General features: G+C 41.9%; 1 protein-coding gene across 1 annotated transcript; it reads left to right on the top strand.

Annotated features, from left to right (window-relative positions):
- Nucleotides 1-6,533: 6,533 nt before the first annotated feature.
- On the top strand, nt 6,534-17,298 carry RPP40 (ribonuclease P/MRP subunit p40). The gene is made up of 8 exons (XM_045841769.1): nt 6,534-6,717; nt 8,270-8,414; nt 9,855-9,923; nt 10,528-10,623; nt 11,301-11,426; nt 15,195-15,393; nt 15,519-15,653; nt 16,768-17,298. The coding sequence occupies exons 1-8, from the start codon at nt 6,595-6,597 to the stop codon at nt 16,964-16,966; spliced, it is 1,092 nt and encodes a 363-aa protein (XP_045697725.1). The 5' UTR covers nt 6,534-6,594; the 3' UTR covers nt 16,967-17,298.
- The last annotated feature ends 1,492 nt before the right edge of the window (nt 17,299-18,790 follow it).

The following is an 18,790-nucleotide window of genomic DNA, read 5'->3' as shown; positions in this document are numbered from 1 at the left end:
CTTCCCGCTTAGCACCCTGGGCTCCAAAGGACAGATAAGAATGAAGTGGGAAATCTGGGCACTGTTTTTGGTCTTGCTGGGAATGGCTAGGTTTTGTTTGTGTTTTATGGAGGAGATAAGCCTGGAGATAAGCCTAAAAACGGAGAGACCCCAATCCTCCGAAATTGTACAGCATTTTAATAAGCCCTCTTTGCTTCCCCACCAACCTCTGCCTCCAGAATTTGCCTATGTGTGGTGACAGGCAGCCATACCCCACTTTTGCTGGGTAACAATATCATCATCATCAATTTGAATTTTAATATTCCAAAGAATTTATTAATGTCCTAATCTTTGGGTAACCCTTTGAGTCTTTTGGGTTTTGCCTCAAATTAATAAATAGAACAGTTCTGATTTTTAATGATGCTATTTTTCTTCCAGAAAAGTCCTCCTCCCCTTCCCCACACCGATGCTGACCAAGGCCTTAACACCTAGCACAGTGCATTTAATATAGTGTACACTCAATAATGTGGACCTGGAACTGGGATGAATCAGAACCAAAACAAGTAGTAGAGGTCTGTTCATGCAAAACACAGACAGTAGGGAATGTAGGTAAGATTGAAAAGCTATGACTCAGTAGCAAATGTTTTTGCATTTACTTGATAAGCCATTTGCTACTAGTTCATCAAAAATGTTGGTTTAGCCCTAACTGGTGTGGCTCAGTGGGTTGAATGCTGGCCTGTGAACCAAAAGATCATTGATTCAGTTCCCAGTCAGGTACACGGTTGGGGGCATGCAAGAGGCAATCAATCGATGTTTCTCTTTCACGTCAATGTCTCTCTCACACATGGATGTTTCTTTCCCTTTCTCTCTCCCTTCACCTCTCTCTGAAAAATAAATAAAATCTTTTTTTAAGTGTTGGTTTAAAGTAGTGGTTCTCAGCCATACACTATAATTGCCTGGAGAGCTATAGAAAACACTGGTGCCCAGGTCCCACTCCCAGGACTTAAGTTTAATTGGTCTGTTGCAACTTGGCTTTGGGAAATTTTAAAAGCCCTCATCCCAGGTGATTCTAATATGTACCCAGGGGTGAGAACCATGGATTCAGGGTCAGGGATTCATTAGCTGCAAGTGATGTCCATGTGTGCTCTGGTTGGGGTGGCAGGAGCTTAAAAAACAACTATGTTCTGTTAAAATCAAGGACTACTTCAAGATTACTTAGAATATGGCAAACTTGCCATGGGAGAAAATATTTTTCAGCTGATCTATCTGTATGTCATTTGCTTTCAGAGAGGTTGTTTCAGGCACAGTAGTTTGATTTAGTGTGTGTTGGAAATCATAAGTAGCCTACAAATACCAAAAGGGGATGAGAATAATTTGCAAACTGGTTGAGTGCATTATACCTGTTTTCAAATTTCTCCTGTGATTAGAAATAAGAACTGTATTGCTAGGGTTTTGACTTCCTAAACTCAGCCTGCAGCCATTTCCTTAAATTATTCCAAGTCTTTCCAAGACACTCCAGCAATCTTCTCAAGGGTTTTTGCCCATGATAAACAGTACTAGATGGACTGAAATCTCAGAGGACTTCTGCTTTGATTTCAGAAGCATCTCTTTCCATAACCTCGCACAACTAGATAAGCTGCAGGGGAAGAGCAGTCTGGTGAGGGTAAGTAGACTCTGGAATCAGTCAGAGTTGACATGGAGTCCCAGCCTGGTCACTTAGTAGCTAGTTGTGAGGCTTTGGATAAGTTTCTTGACTTGCAGCAGTTATACAAACCTTGTCTGCAAGAAAAGGCATAATGAGGGTGATTGCAAAGACATCAGTGATTCTTCATTCCTCTCTGTATACGTGCCCTTTGCAATGTGTTTTTTCTGTGCAGGTGCGCAGGAGCGAAGATGAGAGCAGGTGGCTCTAATGGAGCAGAGAAACATGATTCACCATGATTCAGTGCTTTTCCAGAAAGCTGGAAAAACTGATCTTAGAACAGGGTCTCTGTCCTGTATTGATGTGCTTTGTCTTAGCCCTGGGGCACCTCTGGAGTTTCTTCCTTCCTATTTCCTGCCTCAAGGCCCAGAGCTAGGCAGGGACCAGTTTGTCTAAGCTTTTATACTACTGCAGTGAGAAACCAGTAGCGGGTTTAAGTAGGGAGTGGGTGGCATATATCATGTTTTTCATGTTTTCAAGAGATTACTCTGGATACTGAGTGGAGAGTGGAATGTAGGGGGGCAAGACAGGAAGCTGGGAGATGGTCAGGAGGCTGTGTTTAGCAGACCAGAAAGAGAGGATGGTGGCTGGTACTGATTGTAGGAATGGAGAGAATGAGCAGAGGCTTCAACCAGGATGCACAGTACAGGCAAGCCAATGAGGGACTGCAGAAGGGGGAAGAGTCAAGCATGACTCCCTGGGGCTTGCCCCACGGAAGAGAACCAGGCATTTTTCAGCAGACCGTTGTATTGAAAGCTGTGAGACTGTTGTGAAAGAGAACAGAGGCCAGACAGGAAAGAGAAGGGGGCTGAGGATCCCCAGAGATCTAGGGAAGGAAGAGAAGTAGGAGAGATGGGAGGAAATCCAGGAGAGGGGAGTGGGTCTCAAAAGTCCAGAAAAAAGTGATTCAATTTACCCAAGAGATTTGCTCTCTAATCAGGTATGGTGAAGCATGCATGTTACAGGGTGCAGCCAAGAGGGGGGACCCCAAATGGGCATTTGAAATGGGGTCCAGAACTTAAGATGTCCAGGAGATTTTAAGATGTCTCCAACCCCCCCCCCCCAGGGTGTGGGTTGGGGGAAGGGACAAATGGAGCAGGACCATTGAGAGCTGTTTTGCAGCTAAGCTCTGGCGTGGTCATTTAACATATCTATAGCCTTTGGCTGGTCGTTTAGATATGTTAAATAGCTGTGATCATCTCTGAGGGCGGAGGGGGGGGGAATGGAAGTAACTTCCCCACCAACACGTGACTGGGGGCAGATCCCCCAGGCTACAGCACCTGCGTGGGAGCTCAGAGAAGATTGGCTCCAGGACATGGGGCCACACCTGCCCAGACTCATGATGGCAGCCCAGTAAAGCTGGAAGGATATGAGTTCTGGCATGTGAAGCGGAGTGTGGGAGGAGTCGGAAATGAGGCTGCAGAGGAAGATTGGCCGAGGGGATTTAAAACCCAGACTTGGCGGCCATTAAAAAAGAGAACCACGCGGCTTTGGGAGAGTGGGGGCTCTCCCCTTCCCGCAGCCCTGAGAGAGAGAACTATGAGTCTTTAGCAGAGTGGAGACTCCCGCATCCCAGAGAGAGAGAACCACGAGGCCTGGACGGAGTGGGGACCCCCACAGCTTTAGAAGGGGGAACCACCACCTGGTTTTAGCAAAGATCCTGGCGACTCAGCTGAGGGTGTCGGGAACCCAGGGAGGTCTCCCAGTCGAGAAGGAAGACTAAGAACCAGAGGACTGTCTGAGCCATGGACTTCGTTTTCCTTCCCTGAAATATGGTACTCTGGACTGGGCAAAGGGGGAAGGAAGGAAGGACTGTGTCTGTTTGTGGGTGTTTTGGGGGACTTTGGGGTTTTTGATAAAGACATTAGGTCACTACTTGAAGTTTGTATAGCATTAAATAAACATTTCCTTTTCACGGATCTCTGGCATTGAGAGATGTCTTTCCTCAGGCGGCGGACATGATGGACCTGGGGGCCTTTTAAATAATAGTATATCGTCCCAGGCCCCCCCACCCCTTGTTCTATTCTGTAACATGCAGACACTGAAATGACTGTCATGAAGAAGTTTTTACTCACAGTTCTCTAGAAACAGGTGGCATAGCAGGCCACACAGGGCCACCTGAGTCAGTCAGGAGGCAGAGGGAGTGAGGGAAAACCTTACTCTGGGAAGACATGCGAGAGGCAGGGTAAACAGATTAAGCAGGTTTGGGATTAGCTAATTGCAACAATTTCAGTTTCAATTGCAGCTAATTTCAGTAAACTCTGGAATACAGGGGCTATCCCCAGTGGTCTGGTACCTGGCCTTGGGGTAATGAGGTCATGGGGATATTATCCTGGAGTGTAACAGCCTACAGAAGAGGTGTGGCAGGGTGTGGGCTCTGGATTGGTTAGTTTGCAAATGAAAGGCATGCTCACAACCCTGGAAGTTCTCTTCCTAGTTATCAAGACTCCTGATGCCAGAGCATCAGAAAATAAGAAAATACAGGGAATGCAAGGAAGAAGTGCTCAAATGTAGCCTCTGTGTCAAACGCAACTAAAAGATTGAGTGAGATAAGAGCAGAAACTTGCTTTGCATTTGGGCAACACTACTACTTCTCAGTAAAGTAGTGCTGAGGAAAGCTAGAATGGAATGGGTCCAGGAGCAAAGATGAGGACAGGTGGCTCTAATGGAGCAGAGAAACAATGGTAAATGCAAGGTATTTTTGTTTAATGTACCTTAGGGCATGCTTTTGTATGCTGATAGAAATGGCCCAGGGAGTGGGGGGAAATGAATGATATTGGCGAGGAATCAGTACAGGCACAGAACTCTGGGAAGGTAGGCTGAAAGGACTCCTCAGCCCTAAATATACTTGAAGCTACAGTTTTTTTGTTATTGTTGTTTTTTAAGATTTTTACTTATTTCCTTTCTCAAGAGAGGGGAAGTGGTGGGGAGAAAGAGAGGGAGAGAAACATCAACGTGCAAGACACATCCATCGTTTGCCTCTCCCCACCCTTAACTGGGGACCTGGCCCACAACCCAAGCATGTGCCCTGACTGGGAATCATACCAGTGACCTTTTGGTTCTCTGGCTGGGATGCAATCCACTGAGCCACACCAGCCAGGGTAAAGCTATAGTTTTAAGCTATAAAATAAGTGGGATTTTTGTTTTCTATTTTGTAATATGGGCAAACTCCACAGAACAAATCCTCAAGTAATATTTCCCTGGAAAGACACCTCTGAGTTTTGAATACCCAAAATGCATAATGTAGCATCCAGCAAACTCGAGAACAAATATCAGAGACTTTCAGGGTATCAAAGATGTTACTTTATTGGCCAAGTTTAACCTGCGCAGGGGCGAACTCTTAAAGTGTCCAGCGACACAGTGCCCACAAGGAGCTGCAAACGAGAGCCGCGCCGAGTGCTTACAACTACATTCTTATATATGGGCAGGCAAGCAAGCGTTATACAGAAGCAGACGTGGCAGTTAGTAATTCGCTTACAAAGACCGCGCGCGGGAATTTCAAACCAAGCATTCTTTCATAAGGCGGGAAGGCAAGATGTTTGTTCATTAACCTAGTAATCTCCTGGCTCTAGCTAGCTAGTTTTCTATTTTCTCATTAAAAACTACAAAGCACTGCTTATCTAGCCTACCCAGGGGAGAGCGTCTGCTAGACACGGGATGTTTGCTTTAACTGTACTTTGTCTCTTTTATCATTTCTTTTTAGCTATAATGTGGTTCTTGTCTATTAAGGTTAAATTTAGTTCTTAATTTCCTTGTTCCCAACACATAACAGGTATTTATCTCTCAATACCTATTTTCAGCTGATGTTTATAAATATAAACTTTATATTGAGCCTTAGAAACTTAATAAAACATTTTAAATGGAATTGCTTGGTAGAGAAGTTTCCAAATACAATTGGTAGGCCACCAAAATCACACTAGTCATTTATCCAATGTCACTGCTTTCCAAGAGGCCACTACTACTTAACTGTGAAGTGACCAAGAAGCAATGTTTTAAGCATTTTACACCCTAATACAATATTTGTAAGTTATGTCTACATGTCATATTGTGATTTAGGAAATTGGTAGAGTTTTGCAATTGACTTGCTGTTCCTTATAATTTTTCCCATTTAAAATAATGAGAAATAGGTTTTTCTTAGCATTTTCTTGGAGACAGTCTGACATTTCGAGCACAAGTTCCTGACAGTAACTGCCAGGTGACTTTCCAGCTTTGTCTTAGTTTTAAATTTGTTAATACTTACTATGTAAATTATTTAACTTCAGTTCTTCCAAATTTTATAGTAAAGTTAGTGCTCCAGAAAGTTGTACCACAGATATTCTACTGCATGCATCCTCTCCGCACAGAACTGGGGCTGTGCATACTCCAGTCTGAGAAGCGTGTAGTGACATAGTAATAGTTGTCAGAAAAATTAAGTGGAAAATAAATGATCACTGTGACCACCAACAGCAACAAATTATTAAGAGGTTCCGGAAGGATATTGTAAAAAAGGTCTTAAAAGTGGTCCCCAAAGCCTCTTATTGTAGGGCTGGAAACAGAAAGTGTACTACCTTCCTAGACAAACTTCCTTAATATTTTGTGAAGAACCAAGACGGGTGGGGCGTGGGGTGCGCTCACAGGGAGGATTTATGGTAAGAGACAGCAGCTGAGAGGAATAGAGGGCTTGGCGAGAAAGGTGGCTTTCAAAAGGCAATTTCCAGGTTCCCAGGACCCGAGTATCAAATGTCCATCAATGAGCTTCTTCAGGGGTTCCAAAGAAGCCTGCCCTGGCCCATTAGCTCCACCCCCACCTGGGAGCGGCCTCAGCCAGTGAGGCGGGGCAAAGAACGGGGGCGGGGCAAGGAACGGGGGCGGGGCAAGTGGAAGGGACGGGGCGGACACGCGGCGCTCCTGGAGGGTTTGCGTAGGGCAGGGCCATGGCCACACTTCGCAGGCTGCGAGAGGTACCCCGGCACTTGCTGGTCTGCGAGAAATCCAACTTCGGCCACGACAAGTCGCGCCACAGGCATCTCGTGGAGACGCACTATCACAACTACAGAGTGAGTCCGGCCGTCTGGGCCCAAGAGCCGGAGAGGGTTGGTAGAGCCACGCGGTGGCTTGGTCGGCCTCCTCGCCGGGGTTGCTGGGAAGTGTTGTCTTTTTACCGTTCGGAGCCAGTGGTTTGCAGAGCTGCAGGACTACAACTCCCAGGACACGCCGGGTGCGGGGCGGTTTGCTCCCGGCCTGTTCCAAACACCGCTGGCGGGTTATTCCCGTTCCTTCCCCGACCCAGGTGGAGTGCATTCGGGAGAGGGGCACGGGCGGGAGTGGAAAGTTAAGAGGGCGTGATCCAAGCAAAGGATTGTTGCCGGCCGGCCGCTTACAACTTATTTTTGCTCCATATCGAAGTCAGACTCTCGCCCACTCTCCAGCACTTAATTCCTTGTCCCACTCGCCTGTGGGTCTTTCACAGCATCATGCCGAGTCCAGGCCCAGGAAACCACTTGCTTTTCTAGACAGCTTATGGAAACTTGCTACTTCGCTTGCCTGCTGTTTTCTGTGTCTCCCAGGCAAAATGCGCTATTTCTGCAGCTTTGGGGAGAAGTTTGGTGTGGTGGCCCTGCTGGCAAGCATAAGAGCTTTTAGGGGTTGGTAGCATTGGCTGTTGCTTCTTGAAAATGTCACCCCCATGGAGTGCCTTCTTCTCAGATGTGGAAAGTAGAGGCATCAATGACGTTAATTATTGGTTTATCCAGGATTTGCTGAGAGTACGGGAGAACAACTCAAATTCTTGGTCAAGTGTCTAGTAGACTGTATTCACCAACAAGTTTAAATGGCAACGCCTCCAAAGAATTAAACTTTAAGATAGTAATGATTTAAGCCTTCAACACGTTAAATTGATCAATTTAATCTTCCTAATCTTCCCTGAGGCCTGATTGGCTAATGTTTCAGAGACCCAAGTGCTGACCCTGATCCTTGGAACAGACTGGTGTTCAATCTTTGGGAGAGTGATTTTCAAGGTGTGGAACACTTGGGGCACGCGTGAAACTGTTAGGTTTAACAACTCTGCTTTGGATGGAAAGCTCACCACTGACAGGATGTGCCTTAAAGTGCCAGGTCTGATCTGTAGAATTTTTTCTGTTTATAAAGTAGAAGATCCAGGAGCCTTTATGCTTCAGAGTGACTTTTAATAATTGATTCTGAAGGGATAAATTCCTTATGTCCTAAGGGACAATTCCTTTGATTCAAGCCTGGTACTGGGATAAACAAATAGAGGGATACACAATTGTCCTATATTTTCCTAAAATTTAACTAGAGTAGTAAAAGGGACAGGACATAAATATATAGCTTATTTATAAAAGATAAAATATTAACAAGACCTTTCCATTAAACTTTTCTTGCTCATTCTCTTTCTGGCACTGTATATTTGAATGCAGAAATGAAAAACTTGTCATATTTTTCTTTTCATGAGATTGGTAAGTTAGTTTATAAGAGCTTTGTAGAAACCTGTGGAGGAATAGTTAGCAGCCTTCATGATGTTATATCATCCGTAAAAACCTGGGTGTTGATCTATATGAAAAATAAGACCTGTTATATTACACATTCCAATAGGTTTCATTTCTGATTCCTGAATGTGGAATACTACCTAAAGAACTGAAAAACCTGGTTACAGAAACTGGACCCTATTACTTTGTGAAGAATTTACCTCTTCATGAGTTAATTACACAAGAATTCATCAATACATTTGTAAAGAAAGGTAAGAAAACTGTGTGGTGTCTGTGAACGTGGCAAGATAAGGAAGTATACTTAGATCACTTTACAATACAAGGGTTCTTGTTTTAAGTAGGGCTTATGGAGATAGTCTGTGTGGTCAAGTGTGTGCGTCACTCTCTCGTCCACAAGTGTTGCATGGGGATGCTGTAACAAAAGGGTACCCCTCATCTTAAAACAGGATTGATGAAGAGGAAATCCTTTTGATCCATGTATTCAGATATAGTGTTGTTGGATATGTGGCTGCAAAGAACTGTGCTCTCAGTAGTTTGCACAACAGCTACCTCAGAAGATTGATTTCCTGAGGCAACACAGCAGCTGTTTACGGAGATGGGTACTCGTGGTTTGACGTCTTAGATTTTAGAACTCTCACCCTCCTCTGCTCTCCTCATTCCTATTAATATCTGCTGGGTTGATTGATTTATTCCAGTTGTTTCCTGGGAGCCACTTGTTCAAAACTGTTTCTTGGAAAGTCTTTGGGGATCCCACCCTAACTGCATAAGTTACTATATTTATAAGTAAGCCACTTACTTAATCTTATAGAACCCTTGTTTGTCCTCTCCAGTAGAGCTGTGAAGAATCCTAGTTACTTGGAGCTTCTCTCATTCTGATGTTGCTGGGGATGCTTATGAAGCTGAATGTTTTGTCTTTGGTCTCATCAACATTATTCCTTTCATCTGTTTCAAAGCTTGATACTACTTTGTTAATAGCATGGACACTAGCTATAGTAGGCACTGTTATATATCTTATCCAATTTAAACCCTTGCAATAACTCTATGCCAGGGGTGTTAAATTCATTTTCACCAGGGTCCACATCAGCCTCATGGTTGCCTTCAAAGGGCCTAATGTAATTTTAGGACTGTATAAATGTAACTACTCCGTAACTGTTAAGTGAGAGTTCGGCACTGCCGCCAGGTAGAAATAAGGTGCTAGGCTGGATAAAACAAGGTGGAGGCCAGATTTGGCCTACAGGCCTTGTGTTTGCAACCTGCACTCTATGCAGTAGGCTTGTGATCTCCATTTTACAGGTAAGGAAATTGAGGCTGGGAGAGATTGAGAAGCTTTAACTTCATACAAGTTCCTGGCACATTTTGAATCTCATCCTGGAACTCTGCTTCTCAGGTGTGTAACACTTACTTAATATTCCACTTTGTGCCTCTCTGCCAGCATCCCCAAGGACACACATTCCATCCTTAGTCCACTTTCTGCCTGATGTGATAGTCAGCTTGCACAAACAGGTCTTGGGCAGGGGATTAACTGTGTGTGGCTTTTCATGTCCTCCAGGTTAACAGTGGCAGGTTTTAGGTTTTTTGAGTGACCTAGAGCAGCAATCTTGAAGATTTATTATCATGTAAAAATAATCCACTAGTATTTTGCAGGTGTGATTTTTTTTCTCTTAATTTCTCTTCTGGGCTTTCTCTTACAGGTTCGTGCTGTGCACTGACATACAATACAAATATCGATGAAGATAATACTGTTGCTCTGCTGCCAAATGGTAACAACTGATTCATTTTTTTCTTCTTTCTTCAATTAAAAATGAAGTGCATGCTGTGAAAAAAAGGTCAAAGCATACAGATATATATAAAGTGAAGGTCCCCTTTCCATCCCCCCTCTTCTAAACTCTCCTAAGAGAAGGAACTGTTGTTAATAGGTTGTGTTCATTCTTCCAGATATTTTCTGTGAATTTATAAACACATGTAAAGGTACTTCTTTTTTAACATGAATTATATCATATTACATTGTTTCTAAGTTTGCTTTTTTTTAACCATATATCATAGACAGCTTTCCATATCAGTGCGTATTGTTCTAAAGTACTATTTTTAATGTTTTGAAGGTATTCCAAGGAAGAGGTATACAATGACTTGTTCATTCCTATTACATTATTATAATTAATATCCTTGTATGTATAGTGTATAAACAGTAGCCTTGTATTATAAATAAGATGTCTGTATGTACAAATAATATTCTTATATTTTAAGTAAAATCCTTTTATGCAATTTATTGCTCTGATACCTAACTACTCAATTTGCCTTGCTTTCTCTTAGTCATAGACATGTCATATTTTGACATTTCCTTTATGGGAATTATTTGATTTATAGGGAAATTAATTTTATCACTTGATAAAGACACTTATGAAGAAACTGGACTTCAAGGTCATCCATCTCGTTATTCTGGTAGAAAAATAATGAAATTTAGTAAGTATTATATTTTCTCCATCAGTTTCTAACAAGGTGGTAATCTTCTCACGACAATTTAAATTTAAATGTTTGAATTGCTTCTATTTTCTTCGTTCAGAAAAAGTATGGGTTTTTCTTGTCTTTAAAGCTTCTGACTCAGAGGGCTCTCAGTTGGGCTTCAGGTAGGATAAAATAATGCCATTTCTTTTCAGCTGTAGGCTGCATCTTAAAAGATCATAGAATTGGCATGGTCCATTAGGTATATGTTTTGGGTCAAAAATTCAAAGTAGTGAACCCAAGGTAAGAGTCCACAACTTTTTCTTAATAAAGATTTCATTTGATCTGCCTAAGTCTTCGTGGTTGCTAGTAAAAACTTACTTCTGCTGGCAGTGTCTGGCTTGGGTATCAGTAGCAAAGGTAGCCACATCCAGAGGGAGATTAGAGTTGACTCTGTCCTTGGTCTTTGACCTAGGAAAAGTATGAATTAAAAAGACCTGTTTTTAGCTCTCAATGCTAGAAATGCCCATTAAAGGCAGAGTTTTGATTTGGTAAAACAAACAGTATAAGAAGAACGAAATAATTTTTACTATCCATAAAGTTTCCAAAAGTTCTGTTTTTTTAATAACAGTACTTTTTCCACAGTGTAATCCAGCTACATATGAATGAAATATTTATTCTTCTTTCCATTTTTTAAGTTATTTCCATTGATCTGATGGACTTATCCTTTAACCTGGATTCCAAGAAGTATAAAAGAATATCTTGGTCCTTCAAAGAGAAGAAGCCATTGAAATTCAATTTTCTTTTGGCTTGGCATCCTACAGGTATGGAGAATAAATTATGAAATAATACAATGGTTTTGAAATCTAATTGTTAATTAAAGGGGAGCAATGGGGAATCAGTGGTGATTTCATCCCTTTAGTCGGGGATATTATATACCTAAATGTGTAAACGTTATTAAGAAAGCTGCTTCGGTCCCTCTCATCCCCCAGAACCGTAGTTCAGGATAATCTGTGCAGGCAGCCATCTGTCTCCATCTTGGGTTATATGTAGATCCAGAGATCTTGAGAGTGGCTTCTGAGCAGCTAACCTTTATCTGTTTCTCCCCTTCCTGCCTCCAGCTTATCTCTAACAGCCTTGGCTGTAATGTTTTAAAATAACGCTAGTCAGAGTTATATATACAAACTGCTTATTTATTATTGCACAGTAATCGGCATGCCATTAGAGGTTAGGTTAAATTTGTTGCAAGTTTTAATTGATTAGGACAATAAATTTAATTCAGAGTTGGATAGTCACCAAACAATCTATTTGTTTGCCATGTCCCTTGCTCCATTTTAGTAGTGTGTTTTTGGCCCATCACAAGATATAATGAATCAGATCACCACAATTCTGATAGTCAGGTCCACTCTTTTGGAAAATAGGGCACACACAGGTCCATTGTGGAAACATGCCCACCTCCCTGCCCCTTATGGGAAGTTTTTGGTCCTTGGGTGCCCTGCGGTTGCCTGTGTGAGTCCAAGGTCTATAATACTTCAGTGCTTCTCCTTGTACTTGTGGTAGAGATACCAGAGGACAGAGAGACAGGCTGTCATTTCAGTCACGTGAAGTGCTTTTTTATTTATTTTTTATTTTTTCTACTGAAAGTTCTTGTTTTTAAATATATTTTATTGATTATGCTATTACAGTTGTCCCATTACCCCCCTTCATTCCCCTCCACCCTGCACACCCTCTCCCACCCACATTCCCCCCCTTAAGTTCATGTCCATGTGTCATAAGTTCTTTAGCTTCTACATTTCTCATACTATTCTTGCCCTCCCCCTGTCTATTTTCTACCTACCATCTATGCTACTTATTCTCTGTACCTTTTCCCTTCTTTCCTCCTCCAACTCCCCTGCTGATAACCCTCCATGTGATCTCCATTTCTATGGTTCTGTTCCTCTTCTAGCTGTTTGCTAAGTTTCTTTTTTGTTTTTGTTTTAGGTGTGGTTGTTAATAATTGTGAGTTTGCTATCATTTTACTATACATGTTTTTTTATCTTCTTTTTTCTTAGATAAGTCCCTTTAACATTTCATATAATAAGGGTTTGGTGATGATGAACTCCTTTGACTTGACCTTATCTGAGAAGCACTTTATCTGCCCTTCCATGCTAAATGAAAGCTTTGCTGGACAGAGCAATCTTGGATGTAGGTCCTTGCCTTTCATGACTTGGAATACTTCTTTCCAGCCCCTTCTTGCCTGCAAGGTCTCTTTTGAGAAATCAGCTCACAGTCTGATGGGAACTCCTTTGTAGGTAACTGTCTCCTTGTCTCTTGCTGCTTCTAGGATCCTCTCCTTCATTTTTACCTCGACTAATGTAATTATGATGTGCCTTGGTGTGTTCCTTCTTGGGTCCAACTTCTTTGGGACTCTCTGAGCTTCCTGGACTTCCTGGAAGTCTATTTCCTTTGCCAGAATGGGGAAGTTCTCCTTTATTATTTGTTCAAATAAGTTTTCCACTTGTTGCTTTTCCTCTTCCCCTTCTGGTACCCCTATAATTCGGATGTTGGATGGTTTAAAGATGTCCTGGAGGTTCCTAAGCCTCTCCTCATTTTTTTGAATTCTTATTTCTTCATTCTTTCCTGATTGTATGTTTTTTTCTTCCTTCTGGTCCACACCATTGATGTGAGTCCCAGTTCCCTTCCCATCACTATTGGTTCCCTGTACATTTTCCTTTATTTCACTTAGCATATCCTTGACTTTTTCATCTAATTTGAGACCAAATTCAACCAATTCTGTGAGCATCCTGATCACCAGTGCTTTGAACTGTACATCTGATAGGTTGGCTATCTCTCGGTTGCTTAAAAGTACTGGTTGTGAGGCTTTCAATTCTGTTTGAGCCATCTCCCCCCCCTTTGGTCTGGTTGAGCCTGTTACATCTGAGGGGCATAGCCTTAGGTGTTCACCAGGGCGGGGCACCCCAGTTGTTGAGTTGTGATGCTGTATGTGGGGGCGGGGTCTGGGAGGGAACAATGGTGCTTGCTTTGCTTTCTGTCGGACCTCAGTCCCTTCTGCTGCTTCCCCCAAGCAAACTGGTCCCCTCTGGTGACAATTCTGGTGTGGGTGGGCTTGTGCACCCTGTGGGACCCTCCAAGGACCTCTCCTGTGAGGCTGGGAGTCTCTCCCTGCACCACAACCCCCACAGGTGTTTTCAATCAGTGTCCTGAGGCTCTATTTCCCAGCACTGGGACCCTGGGCTGCTCACGGTGACTTCACGGTGAAGTAAGCTGGCTGCTGACTTCACGGTGAAGTAAGCTGGCTGCTTACTTCACAATCGCTGCCTTGCTGGGTCTGCCAGTTGCCACCCCTAGGCCGGGGTCTGCTAGCTGCTGCTTGTGCGCTCAGGGTCCACCTGCTACAGTCTTGCGCGCCCCGGATGGCTTATGCACCTGGTTACAACTCTGCTCTCTGAGCCGCGACCTGCACCTGGCTGCCCGACTCTGCCCCTTCTACCAGTCTGGATGAATGGGTCTATTTTAACTTCTTGGTTGTCTGACTTCCATACAGTTCAATTTTCTGTCGGTTTTGGTTGTTACTCTGTTTCTAAATTGTTGTCGTCTCTGTCTTGGTTGTGCGAGGAGGCGCAGTGTGTCTACCTATGCCTCCATCTTGGCTGGAAGTCTCACTCATGTGAAGTCTTCATTGAAGGCCATGTATGCTTTGGGTTCTGGAGGACTCTGTGTTTCTAAGATTCCTAATTATTTTAAGGAATTGTTAGGAACTATGAAAGTTCTGTGATTTTACCCTCTTGTAAGCTAAGAAGTTAGCCTGCACAGTCTCACGGATGCTGGCATAAGATTTGGGTCAGAGACAGAGAACTTTATTACTGAAAGCAGTATCAGTGGCTAGAGTATCAGCATTTGCACCAGTCCACCAAGTGCTAATTCTTACATGGAGAGACACAGTGGGCCAAGTGATGCTGGCACATACATGTTGCACAAAAGGAGACTGGAGCTTAAGGAACTCAAATCTTTCATATTGGGCAGTAAGCCTGCTGACCTTTGCCCTGGAGGAAGGGAGACATTATTTCCTTCAGACTGAACAGTAACAAAGCCTGCCATTTGCTCTGGATGGGGCCACTCTTTCTGTCTTCCAAGGCTGTTGGAAAATCCTTGAAGATACACTGAATTACTGGATTCAGAGACAAGGTTGAATGTGATTCTATCATCATTCAGTTCTTCTTCTCTTTCTTTTATAGAGATTGTGGAAATATGTTCCTTTTTCTGTAGAATTCACTTGTTTGTACATAAGCAATGCTTTCAGTCTTATTTAAGTTGAAATTTTCTTATTACAGCAAATGATGAAATTTGTATAAGTTGAATCTGGAAGTGTTATGCTTTTCTGAAGAAAGTGTGAAAGAAGAGGAATGTTTGCGGAACTTTGGCACAAGGAACTGAAAGCAATTTAAATTATTTTAATTGAATATAGCTTTGCACAACTTCCTTCTATCTTAATCCTACCTGTGTCCCATAACTCTCAGATGGGATGGGGTAGTTTTAGGGATTTATGGAACTTGTTTATAATATTCAAGTGGCCATATATGGTTTGTTTTAAGGTGTGGAAGAATCAACGATGATGTCCTACTTTTCCAATTATGGAATTCAGGAGCATCAGCCAAAAATAGCAGTGAGCATGGTGACAGATCTGCAGTGCCCAGTGCTGCAGAGCAGCGAGCTCAGGGGCAAGCTGGAGGTGGCCTGCAGTACCGGGGAGCTGTTCGACTGGCTGGGTGCTGTCTTCAGTAACGCTGACCTGTGCGTACGAGAGCCCCAGGGTCTCACAGGGCTCTGGCTTCTTGTTTTGAATAGGGGCTTAATATATATTTTGAAAGTGATCATGTGATAGATATAGATGTGTTTTCTCTCTTTTTTTGTGACAGAAATAATGAGCCTAGTAATTTCATATCAACTTATTGCTGTCCTCAGCCAAGCACACTGATGGCAAAAGCGTCTTTGTGTACGATCACTGGTTTCATACTTCCAGAGAAGATATGTCTCCTGTTGGAACAGCTGTGGTATGAACATGTTTGCCTTTTTCATCTTGCTTGTCTCTGCCAACATGACATTTTAGGAGCAGTGCTCCTATTCCAAATTTCAGCGTCCTGTCACAAACATTTCCCTTTTTATTCTAGGCTTGGGCTCACAGTATAGTAACATTATCATCTTAAATGACATAATTATCTGTCGTGATAGGAAAATTCTATTGCCATGTTCTTGTCCTTATGGAAAGACAAATAGCAGAGCTTAACTGTGCTTCTTGAAAACAAACTGTTCATTTTTCTTGTTCTGCTCCCGGGATCATTTTGGTGCCTTTTAGGTTACAGTATCACCTGAGAAAATAGCAATACTCTAGGAAAGACATGCTCTGCTTTAAATATTGGAGTTCTGCAAAATGTCTCACTTTGAAATAGGGTACAAAAAAGGAGTTGACCAATTCAAATGATGTCTAAGATCATTTCCAGCTCTGACAATTTGTGAATCACTGGGCATCAGTAATATGCCAAGGATTGTGTAAAACAGTATTTGTTTTTTGTTTGTTTGTTTGTTTTGGGGGGGAGGTATTATATAAGTAAGGGCTACATTGTCTCTGATGTCAGAAAACTCAAATTCCATACTGAAAAGTTGACAAAGTGAGCATGTCGTCTCAGTCTTCACTTTGAAAATGTATAAGATTACAGTCTTGAGGGTTTTCTTTTTTAAACCCAGAATTCTTTTTCATATTTATTTGTTTAGTACTTTGATTTTCTTCAATAAGAAGACTTAATTTTTAGAATCTGATAAATTATGCTGCAGTGTTTCAGTTAACAAAGACTTTAAAAACAGCAGTTAAAGGGAGAGAAGCTATTCTTACACACTTTTGGGGTTTTCTTGTTCTTTGAATCTTACATGATTTTCTACAATGGAGGTAGAAAAAGTTGAACTTTGTTTTGTGCATTGTATATTGATTAACCTTTATGGAATTTATAATATAGTATCAGGAATTTAATTTGCATCTCCTAATTTTTATAAATACAAATTAAGGTCTAAACTCCGTTGGAACATCAGAAATATCACTTATCCTGAATAAGTTAAAAAAAAAGTGAACATTCCTAATTCTTCCTGTTTATAAGAATTCTCTTTCTTTTTCAGCCACTACTTCAATGAGCCAAAGTTAGCTCCTTGGGTTACGTTGACGGTTCAAGGCTTTGCAGACAGTCCTGTTTCATGGAGAGAAAATGAGCATGGTTTTCAAAAAGGAGGAGAACATTTATACAACTTTGTGATTTTTAATAATCAGGACTATTGGCTTCAGATGGCTGTTGGGGCAAATGATGACTGTCCACCATAAGAATACAAAATTTATAATCATGTTTGTTTATACTTTTCAGATTTCTTAGTGGTAAAAGGACTGAGTGTTCTCTGAGACTTATATGATAATGACATATCTTAGATAAGCATCCTGTCCGGACATCCCATCCTGGACTGCAGTGAGGCCTGTCTAGCGATCAGCTCAGAGTTGTTTCTCCTTGTCGGTGTCAGCATATGACTTACTGCATGGTAGAATGAGCCAGGGATCAGGGGTTATGGAATCGTTTGGTAAGATGTATGCTTTTACTCAAGTACATGATTGCAGCTTTTTTATATGATAATAATAATAATAAGAGCCAGTCCCCGCTTCAAGTGTTGTGCATGTATTATCTCATTTAGTTTTCACATCAATCCTGTTAGGAAACAGGCAGAGTATAAATAAGCTGCTGAGGTCACGTTGCTTATGGATCGTAGGACTTGATCTCCTGTCTGCTGCTTCCTTAACTGTTCTCACTGTCCTGCCTCTGGATCAGGATGGGTATTTAAATACTGTATGTTGTTAAAGACCAAGTTGAGAGATTTTTTTTCCCAGCTGTATGGCTGGTAAGGACCAGCTGAAAACAACAAAAACCTCTGGAATATATAGCAAAAACCATTATTTAAAATGTATCAATGAGCTGCAAATAAACACTTCTAAAAGGCTAAATTACCATATTTTTTGGACCAAAAGATGCAAATGGGTTTTTGAGGAGGAAAATAGGGAAAAAAATTTTGAAGCAAAAAATGTGGTAAAATATTTAATAACAAAATTAACATAATATTTCACCAATGTAAATGTAAACAGAACTCAACAGCAGCATTAACAACCATTATTCCTTCCAAATTTGGGGGTGGGGGTAGTTCATCTTATAGTCCAAAAAATATGGGTAAAAAAAATTTTCATGGAAATAAAAACTCAAAGATGTAATTAGGGTGCTGATGCCACTTTTCACCTTTAGGATATTTGTGAAATGTCAGACCCAATTTTGCTTTTCTCAGCCTGGTGTGGGGGCAGGGGCAATAGAATAGCAAACAAAGCTGAGGGCTTGCCCAAGTGGGCATACTAATAGGAGAGCTCAGAGTTGAAACCCCAAAAGGACAGAGTAAGGATGAACCATAAATAAACCTGTCTGCCTCCCCCTCACCTCTCCTGTCCCCCAGGACAGCAAGGAAGATTGCCTTTCTGGGAGCAAACTTCTCTGAGAGGATATATGTATAGCCACAGGTAGCCCTTAGCTGGTTTATTCACACAACCTGGGTAGTCTGAAAATAATGTCTTAGGTTATAAATTTATTTTTCCACTAGAAAATAATTTCTGTTGAGATCCCACAACGGCACAAACTATTCTTGACGTTAAGCTCCTTCCTCCTTTGCAGTTCGGTCTTTACATGGTCCCATGAATGCTTTCTTCTCCCACCACCTGGAAGCAGCCAAGGGCAAACTTCAAGGTGGTGTCAGTGAACTTAAGTCCCGGTGTTTATCTGTACCTCAAACCAGAAATTTAAAGTGATGGAAAGTTTTTAGTGCTTTCCAGGTGACAGGCAAAAGCAAAACAGATTATCTTCAGAAGGACTCAGAAATAGTTAAAAGGAATGTTAGTTCATAATCACAGACAGGTAAAATAGGCAAGCAAAAGTGTTGGACAGAAGAAGCAGGCCTACAAAGACAAAATATTTAGGTTATCAAACGTGATAAAAAGTATGCTATTTTTTTAAGATTTTTTGTTTATTTTTAGAGAGAGGGGAAGGAGAAATAAGGAGAAACATTGATGTGTGAGAGAGACATCGATCAGTTGCCTCTCGCACACTACCAGCTGGGGACTTGG

This window comes from Phyllostomus hastatus, unplaced genomic scaffold, assembly GCF_019186645.2.
Source record: "Phyllostomus hastatus isolate PE091 unplaced genomic scaffold, TTU_PhHast_1.1 phas_contig_37, whole genome shotgun sequence".
Lineage (NCBI taxonomy): Eukaryota > Metazoa > Chordata > Mammalia > Chiroptera > Phyllostomidae > Phyllostomus > Phyllostomus hastatus.
Note: the sequence above shows the minus strand (reverse complement) of the source record. Positions and strands in the feature narration are given on the sequence as shown.

What these genes read in the sequence shown, in the direction of transcription:
- RPP40 (XM_045841769.1), top strand. Translation starts at nt 6,595, where the DNA reads ATGGCCACACTTCGCAGGCTGCGAGAGGTACCCCGGCACTTGCTGGTC. An exon ending in CGCACTATCACAACTACAGA is followed by an intron (nt 6,718 to 8,269) that starts GTGAGTCCGGCC and finishes ACATTCCAATAG; the next exon opens with GTTTCATTTCTGATTCCTGA. An exon ending in TAGAAAAATAATGAAATTTA is followed by an intron (nt 10,624 to 11,300) that starts GTAAGTATTATA and finishes CCATTTTTTAAG; the next exon opens with TTATTTCCATTGATCTGATG.